The sequence below is a fragment of the Kogia breviceps genome, chromosome 4 (genome assembly GCF_026419965.1).
Source record: "Kogia breviceps isolate mKogBre1 chromosome 4, mKogBre1 haplotype 1, whole genome shotgun sequence".
Classification (NCBI taxonomy): Eukaryota; Metazoa; Chordata; class Mammalia; order Artiodactyla; family Physeteridae; genus Kogia; species Kogia breviceps.
This window is the reverse complement of record NC_081313.1, coordinates 115505978-115514877: the sequence shown is the minus strand read 5'-3', so window position 1 is coordinate 115514877 and position 8900 is coordinate 115505978. Positions and strand designations below refer to the sequence as shown.

The 8900-nt window shown below is 45.0% G+C and overlaps 1 protein-coding gene across 2 annotated transcripts; it reads right to left on the bottom strand.

Moving 5' to 3' along the window:
- Positions 1–457: 457 nt before the first annotated feature.
- KIF20A (kinesin family member 20A) lies at positions 458–8811 on the bottom strand. 2 transcript variants are annotated; one of them, XM_059061250.2, is made up of 19 exons: positions 8461–8811; positions 7814–7999; positions 6558–6647; positions 6336–6455; positions 5620–5758; positions 5333–5520; positions 5117–5246; positions 4741–4935; positions 4484–4595; positions 4314–4382; positions 3953–4096; positions 3646–3811; positions 3371–3535; positions 3104–3243; positions 2859–2961; positions 2348–2546; positions 2011–2102; positions 1652–1789; positions 458–1010 (listed from the first exon to the last, which is right to left on the bottom strand). In XM_059061250.2, the coding sequence occupies exons 2-19, from the start codon at positions 7976–7978 to the stop codon at positions 693–695; spliced, it is 2673 nt and encodes an 890-aa protein (XP_058917233.1). In that variant the 5' UTR covers positions 7979–7999; positions 8461–8811; the 3' UTR covers positions 458–692. The 2 variants fall into 2 exon arrangements, with proteins under 2 accessions (XP_058917233.1, XP_066889497.1); XM_067033396.1 differs by having other exon boundaries at positions 8638–8651.
- Positions 8812–8900: the final 89 nt, after the last annotated feature.

Here is an 8900-nt window from a genome sequence, read left to right as displayed (position 1 = left end):
ATATGCTATGACTATAATGCCTGCTGTAATGAATTTGTACAGTAAATGCTATGGGTTATTCTGAGCTCAGGGCCCAGCCTTCCTTTATTTTTGTTCCAAAACAAGTTTGTTACTCATTCATCTCCTAATGTGTGACACTTCATTTTATTTTTTTATGAATAACTTTTTTATTAACCTTTTAATCATTTGGTTAATTAACCTGTTTTTGTTTTGTTTTTAGTTTTTTAACATCTTTATTGGTGACACTTCATTTTATATTAAGGAAGGTTTAGAATATCTAATGTCCCTTGAATTAATTTCTTATCAAGCTTTCTTGGGTTAGCTGTGCACCAGTTGCTGGTCTGCACTGCCATTCCGGTGCAAAGTTCCCAGGGGCCCGAATGATATTTGATTTTCAATTTTTCTGTCCCTTTTATAATTTACTTCAATGATTATGCTAAATTTAGAATTCAAATTTAAAATGTGAACAATATATTTATTTTAATATAACTTTTGTGTGCATAGAAACCATATAAGTAAAAAAGTGTAAGATTACATGGGTGATTATATTACAAAAGGGAGAAAAACTAGTGTCTGAATATTGCATTCTGGATAGAGTTCCAGGTATATATATAGTAAAGCTTTAAAGAGACCTATTTCTTAAGCTGAGCAGCTGACCCACCTCAGGGCAATGCTCTCTCCTTCTCACAACCTTAGTATTTTTTGCCAAAAGGCCCAGATTTGAGTAAAGGGGAGCACCGTGAGCGCAGGATCCGGGCATAAGGGCTGCAGTCTGTTGAGCTTTGGCAGGTGGGTGTTCGGGGAAGTAAGTTACGAAGAAATGGTTTCTTCCCTGGGGGCTGTTGGTTTGGTTGCTGGTTTTCCTGGTTGGCACCGAGGCGCTTTTTGGTAGAAGCCTGGCCTTGGAGTTTCAGCACAGTATGATACTGCTCCGCGATGCATGCTGCCTTCTTCCGAAGGTCCAGTTTCACTAGCATCATGTTATTCTGCAGCTCAGCCAGGGTCTGATCCTAAGGAAGATCAACAAAGTTATAGAAAACATTTCTGTCTAATCTATTAGAGAAACAGGAGGGCAAGGTAATACACACTATCCACTACTAGTTACTAAAACTGCTTTTTACAAAGATTAACTCTTTATGGTCAGAACTTTTAACTGAATAGGAGGGTATTTTCTTTAAGACCAAAACAAATAGCACTGAATAGAAGGACCTTTTCTAACACATCAGGTGGTATGAACTTGAATGATTTTACTTAACTTCCAAGAGCCTCAGTTCCTAGGTATCAAATTAGCCTAGGATGGTTTTTTTTTTTTTTTTTTTTTTTTTTACATTTGAATACATCTGGAATCAGGATGCATTTACTGATGACAGTGTCATAGCTTAATTGTTAGTGTTTTGTCTTACAATTAATTGTTTCTTATAATCTAAGCATCTTGGATGAAATATGATAGTACCTACCTCTCTAGGGTTGTTATAACAGAAAAAGCCCACAAATTACTTAACATAATGCCTTGTACTTAGTGAATGGTTATTTTACAAGGAAGAGAAACTCCCCTCACTATAAGATTAGCCTAAAAATCTTTACCTTTCTCTTTCTCATGTATACTCTGAAGTGGGCTGATGGGAGAAAGTGGTATATAGGCTTCCCTAACCTGTTTGATTAAGATGTCATCACATGTGGCTAAGGCTTGGCGAAGTTTTCCTGCTCCAGTGCTATGGCAACAGGCTCTTTCTGCTGACTGAAGAGACCCACCAAGTTTCTGAAGCTCTGTCCGCAGCAGCCTTATATTCTGAAAAAGGAGGAGTAGGAACCAAATTGTGGCCAGGATCAACCAGTGATCTGGAGGAGTCGGAGAACCATTTGAAAAGTAAAACTAGAAAGGCTAGTCATTTGAATGAAGTAGCCACTCTCTAGGACTGCAGAGAAAACATCTTGTCCTCATATGAACCATGGATAAAGTGTTGGAAATTGCCTTAGGTGAGAGCTTTGGTAACAGAGAAAGGTAATTACCTTCTGGCCCTCCTCTAACTTTTTGTCCACATCAACGATGAAGGGCTTGGCTGAGGGTGGTGGTTCTAACATTTTCTGATACTTCTGCAGCTCTGAGAGAAGGAAAAAATAACCTTACATGTGTAGGCTTTCTAGCCTTGGACTTATCTCTTTAACTGAATTAACAGTAGCTTGCAGCAAACATAACAAGTAATGCCATGTGTATCCTAGAAAGAAGGGTCAGGGGGATGTAGCTTGGAGTTGAGGAAATTATGTTGGAGCTGCACCAGAAGGCCCAAATTTGAAGAACAGCTCTTCCCTGAAACTGTTATGCTTCCTGCCCTGTCTCCTTCCTCACCTTCATTGGTGGAGTTTAGCTCTGCTTTGCATTGTTCCAGTTTAGCTTTAATCTCCTGGAGCTGCTGGGTGGAGGCAGAAGCCGCCAACCTTTGTGACCGCCGTAAGGACAGTTCAGACCCTGATTGTTGATGGGCCGCTGGCTGCTGTCTGGCTTCCTTCAAGAGAGCTTCTAGCTCTTCAATCTTCTCATCCCGCTCCTAAGAAGGAAGCAGAGAGCACAATTCCATTCAGAGTCAGACAAATCCTACAGGAATAGATGAACAATGAGCAAAAATTTCCCTGATACATGGGCCTCAAAATCCTGTTTGTTAGCACTTACACAATTTCCTGGCCAATCAAACTCTTAATCAATTAATCAAACATAGACTGACAAGTACAAAGCACTAAGGAGACTATAGAAAGGTGAATTACATATTCCTACCCCTATGAGAGTTTATATAATCTTTATCTCAGGCAAGCTAGCGATGGGAATCTGAGCAGCTAGTTGGGAGTGGTTCAGGGCAACTCACCTGAAGTTCTTCTTGGTAAAAACTTGTCAGTGATTCCTTGAGGATCGTTAGTTTCTCTTCATACATTTCCTCTAGTAGTTCCTTTTGGGTGTCCAAATGTTCACTGTCAGAGGAGAAGAGAGAAGTGAGTGAAGATTCTGCTGAGTGAGCTTGGAGAGCAGATCTTGAGGCACTACTCCATCCTAGTCTCTGCTTCCCACCCTCAGGTCTAGGTGACAGAACAAGAGGGGTTACTCAGCAGGTACCTGCACCACTGTTCCCGTTGTTGCATCTGCTCCACCATCTCATTGCAAATTTCATCACGGAGCTGCATCTCCAGCCTCAACTTTTCCTGCCGTTCTTTCAAAACCAGTGCTTTCATGGCTCCCACCACCTGTAGAAGCTCCTAGGAGGGAAACAGGTCAGAGGTCACTAGAAGCCCATGCCGTAAAAAGGCACAGGCCTACCTGGAAGGTAGCATGGAAAATGTATAGCCATCAAGCTGCTGCACCAAAGCTTTCTTGCATTCTCACCTCCTTGCCATATGTGGAGATGTCAACTTCATTTTCAATATCATCATCAAGGCCTGGGTCTGTTTTAGCTCCAGTCGCTAAGCTGGGAGATGCCCGCAGACTGTGTTCTTTGATGAATGAATGTAGCGATGGGAATCCCAGTTGCACAGGTGGAGCATGCACAAGCTAGTGAGGGGGAAAAATCTTAACTGAATCCATTACTAGTCCCTAGTAGCTTCCTTAAATACAGGTACCAGCCCAAAGTGAGCACAGTCATCAAACCTATAGCTTCTCACCTGGCTAGTAATGGCTGAGAACTTGGCCACATGAAGGGTCTCATCATAGGTAGATGCACAGGGATTCACATTGACAATCATGCAAGAGCGGCCTCGGCCTGTGAAGAAGCCTTGGAACACTCGAGTCAACTTGCTGTCACGGAAGGGAACCAGGTTCTGCTTTGACCTGGCAGGGAATCAGAGAATAGAGCTGTGAGCAGAACTCCAGCCCTTGGGGGTATCCTAGCACTAGCCCCAGTGATGACCAGGAAGTCTCTTAGCAAACTGTAGAGCTCCAGGCCATCCTGGCTTGCAGTGAAAAGCTTACCGGTTCTGCTGGTTTTGGCGCAGGGCAGTAATACAGCGGCCCAAGGTGTGCAGAGAAGTGTTAATGTTTCCTGCTTCCTTCAGGCGCTCACCACTCTTTTGATCTTTGCAGCGCTCCGAGCCAGCCAGATCACAGAGTGATAACCTTGAATGATGGACAGGATCTAACATAAGGACCCCACGTTATGAGCTTTCTAGCCCTTTGTATAGTTTTAGGGAGGGGAGGACCCATGAAGAATCTCTGTACCCAAGGAAGGAGAGCATTAATCTAGCGGAAGTAATTCCCCTGAGGACCGCTCTCGTCCCCTCCCCCAATTACTGTTTATGGCCAAGAACCCAAATTTCTAAATGGAAAAACTTACTCGCTAATCTTGGGGATTATATCCCCTTCCCCCTGAAGGTGCAGGATCCGGACTGAGAAGATGCTATGACTGGAAGTTAAGAAAGAAAAGTCACTGCATATCTTCTATGACCAGGTGGAGGACTAATGTTTCCTGGAACACAGTGAAAGGCTGACTCATAACCCACTAACCTGCGGCTGGAGTTCTGGTTCAGGTGGGTGCTGGCAAAGCTCTGGTTTTTACGACCCACTTTCAGGAGTTTCCAGGCCTCCTCAGCATCCTGAACATGAATCCAATTGAGATCTGAGAGGCCAAGGAAAGAAGGGCATACATAAGAGGGGAGCACCTAACTCTTTTCCTAGTCTCTCCCAAGGTCAGCACCTAACTCTTCCTAGTCTCTCCCAAGGTCCCCTCCAGGGTTCATGCCAGCCTCCCTGCTTTCCCATACCTTTCACGTAGGGATTGCCATTCTGATCCTCACACAGCCGCAGTGTCTGCCTCTTGCGCTGCTGGCTATGTGGTTCTAACAGGTCATAAAGCAGTTCATTGTAGATCTCAAAGAAGGAGATCCAGATGGAGAAGCGAATATCTGCAGGGACACTTACTGGGGCAGTGTCTGGCTGTGCCCATTGGTGACTCGTTTCTGGGGAAGAAGCCAATGTACACAGCATCAACTCAAGAGTAGTCCATCTCCTCTTTGGCCTGCAGGGGCCTCAGAAGGTGGAGCTTAAGTTGCAACCTCTGGTCTGTACCCCTGGAAGTTTTGGGGAGTAGAGAATAGGTTCCTACTGTTACTTGGCACAGAGCCCAGTCATGGTACATACCATCCAGCTGGCTACTGCTGGTAAACTGACTGGTGGAGGAAAGCCCAGCAATGCCACTGTCAAAGCTGGTGCTGGTACCCATCCGACTTTCAATGTAGACATTCTTCTTCAAGGAGGTGGACAGCTCCTCCTGGAGGGGTCCAGGGATAAGATAAGCACAAAACTTTCTGGAGATTTTGTCCCCCATCCCTGCCTCTGTGAACACCAACACTTTACCTCTTGGAGGCCTCCATTTAGCAGGGCCAGTTTCTTCAGTTCCTCCTGTCGGATCTGCTTGCTGTCTAGCCACATTACCTCGTTGGAGAGCACAGGCTTCAGATCAGGTGTTGGATGAAGTTGGCCTTGGAGACTATTGAAAATCAGAGCCAGGGACCGGGGCAGGATCCCACCATCCTTGATGGTACCTGGAGGCATGTGAAAGGTGGACAGCTGTAATAAGTGCTATTCCCCAATTCAGAGCATCAAAAGGCAAAGACAGCAGTTCTGTGAGGCCTATTACTCACCTTGAATTGTGTGGGTTTTCCCTGAGTTGGTGACTCCGTATGTATAGATGAGCCAGTTCTGTCCTTTAAGTACATCCTTGACCATCTCCTTCACAGTCAGGTTGAAGAAAGATTCCTGGCCCACTTCTGGCCCAAAGATCTAGAGACACACCCAATTTCTCAGAGGCCCATCCTTCGTCTCCCACTTTTCTCTGTGCAGAGCCAGCAGATACATCCCTTCCTGGGTGGTTGGCTCTGGAGACTACTCAAGCAACTTCTAACTGCATTGCTGCCAGCTACTGCCTAAATACTCTCTGCTAGTCCATTTTTCATCCAAATCAACAAATACTTATGGAATGCTATCCACTAAGTCCAATGCTGCACACAAAATGGAACAACATAATGGTCACAAGCATGGGCTTGGGAGATAGATGGATCTAGACTCAAGTCCTAACTCCACCAATGACTAGCTACATGGCTTCAGCAACATTATACTCACCGAGCCACAGTATCCTTACCGGAAATTAGGGACAATGATGATAATAATAACAATAGAGTTGTTAGGAATTAATGCACATAAAGTACTCGACACACTGACTAGCACATAACAAGGGTCCCCCAGATTGTAGACATGCATATATAAGGAGTCACAGTCAAGTAAAAAGCTTTCCTTCTAAAGAGGGAATAAAGTTGCCCCTAGGTGTTGGTCCCTTGTTCACATGTCAGTAACTCCATACCTGGGAAAAGGTGAATCTGTGGGTGGCCTGACCAATTCCTCGCTCGTTGCTCTTCTGGGCAAAAGAGTCCTTGGGTGCCTGTAGGGCGAGGGTCTCTATATTCTCAATACGGACACAACCCTGAGAAGGGAGAAAACACAGTTGTCACAGAAGGAAACATTCCTGGGAACCTCTACTGTACTGTATCATTCCACCTTGAATCCTCCCTCCTCAGAAACTTACCTGATCCTCCTGTCGTTCTAACTCTGAAGATAACAAGGGCCTGACCCTCAGGTATACTTTCACCTTCTCTGTACTATCTTCAGATGGAACCTGTGGCAGAATTCCAGGCCAATATCACAGATTAATCTCAACAGTTACTTCTGAGCAGATGGGCAAATATAGCATATTTCCTGGGAATCATGCTAACACTACCTCTATTCCTCAAATGATTCTATGCCATTACTTGGGTTCCATAATCATTCCAACCCACATGGAGTTTTTCAGTACTTAATCACCCTTCCTTGTCTCTTCACTATACTGAAAACTTGATTTACCACAGATTATCTGAGTCAGAACTAGTTGACTGGTATGAAAATCAGTGTGTGATATAGCAAAAGACAGTAGTTAAGCACCTTGGAGGCAGACATACCTGAATTTGAGTCCCAATTTCATCATTTAGTAACTATAAGATCTTGAAAAAGTTCTTTAAATTCTTTTCACCTCAGTTTCCTCATCTGTAGAGTGGGGTTAATAATAGCACCCACCACGTTCATTCAACAGATATTTAGAGATCTGTCTACTCTGGCCCAGAAATTCTAAGAGCTCTGGTAGTCCACAGTGAAGAACATTAACAAGGCTCCTGCTCTCATGAAACTTCTACAAAAGGGGAGACTTCTGAGTAGAGTTGTTCTCAACCATGGCCATTTCCCTTTCAAGGGACATTTAGCAATGTCAGGACAGGTTTCCTGGTTGTCACAAATGGTAAGCAGCTACTGACATCTAGTGGGTAGAGGCCAGGAATGCTGCTTAACGTCTTACAACGCACAGGATGGCCCCGTATAACAAAGAATTATCTGGCTCCAAACATCAATAATGCTGCAGCTGAGAAACCTCAGCTCAGCAAAAAGAAAGGCTCCTTAAATGGAAGCTATGGTTGATATTAAAACCTGAATGTACATTCCACCTACTTAATGGCAATATAGCCTTGTGCAAATTATTTAAAATGTCTGGGACTCACGGCAAAGGAGACACAATTGCCTTCCTTCATAGGATTAACTGAGAGTATGCATTTGAGGATGTTTCATTAATGCAATGCAATTAATAGTTTTCTTATGGACACACAACTGTACAATTTTTACTTGTCATGCTCTTAATTTTGAGTTGATCTCTCAAACCCTAGGATTGCTGGATTTTTTTACCTCATGCTACTCTGTATGGACAACTAGTAGGCTGAGGATATCACTTTCTGTCCCCAAGCCACTCTTCAACTCCTTTACCTGCTGCTTGTCTTCCAAGGAGGTGGAGATGACAGAGCAGTCTGACAGCAGGTCCTTGCGTACCACAGATCCCAAATCTGCAGCTGTGGACTCAAACACGGGGGAGACTACGACCTCCTCATCCGACAGCAAGCCGGCTGGTGGAGAAAGGATCCCTTGCGACATTTCAGCAGGGGCAGTTTAGGTCTAAAAAGACAAGAGTGGGTAGAGAGGAGAACCTTTAAGGGATAAAAGGGACTGCAAATTCTGGGTAAGAAACAATTCCCTGGCCCCAGGACAGTCTAGTCTCGCTGCCTGAATTCTTACTCCTTTTTCCCTTAAACTACCAGCAAAGGGGAAGGGAATGAGAGAAAGAGTTAATCATTTAATCCAATCTGAGGCAGCATTTCGGACCGCGAACAGGAATGAACAGATATCCGGCTCCGAAAGCATAAGGTCACGCTCCAAGTAGGGTGCCTCGCTCAACGGTGTCGTGGAGGCGATGTCAGTAGCCCTAGGCTCCTGCTCCAACCTCGCCCCCCAGGCCCACAGTGAGGACAGTGGTATTAAGAAAAAAAGGGATGGCGGCAGTTCCGCTTTCTGAAAGCCGAATCCGCCAGGGCAAAAGCAAGTACCCCAGCTGGGCTCAAGCACAGCCGCACACTCACCCGAAGACGCCACACTTCTCCTACGGTACCGGCTCACTCTCACTCCGCGGCCGAACCTGGACTTTCCTAGCTTGAGAGCACAACTCCGCCCACGAGGTGCACCTTTGTTACTGATACAATGTTTTAAATTACGCGCTGCTTTCGTTCGGCCAATCAGATAACGAAATCTGCACCTACCAATCGGCGCAAGGGGGCGGGCGAGACCGGGAAACTGCTACGGCTTGACCTCTCTTGCTCTAATGCAGGACGGGTTACCAACTGTCGGAGTTTGGAGTTGGGCCCACTGGAACTCCGGTTTATCAGTTTTTCTTGAACTCTAGGCATTTCTTTTCTAAGAAGCCTAAATGCAATCCTTAGGCTTCAGTCGCCATCCTCTCACAGGAGACCTAGTGTAGGGCGCTTGTTCATACTGGGGGTTGGGGGTGGGTAGGGGACTACAT

Excerpts from the sequence above, each read along its gene's own strand:
- KIF20A (XM_059061250.2), bottom strand. The coding sequence starts at position 7,978 with ATGTCGCAAGGGATCCTTTCTCCACCAGCCGGCTTGCTGTCGGATGAG. Across the intron at positions 4,097-4,313 it reads ATAATCCCCAAGATTAGCGA|GTTATCACTCTGTGATCTGG; the intron begins GTAAGTTTTTCC and ends CCATCATTCAAG. Across the intron at positions 1,011-1,651 it reads ATGACATCTTAATCAAACAG|GATCAGACCCTGGCTGAGCT; the intron begins GTTAGGGAAGCC and ends GATCTTCCTTAG.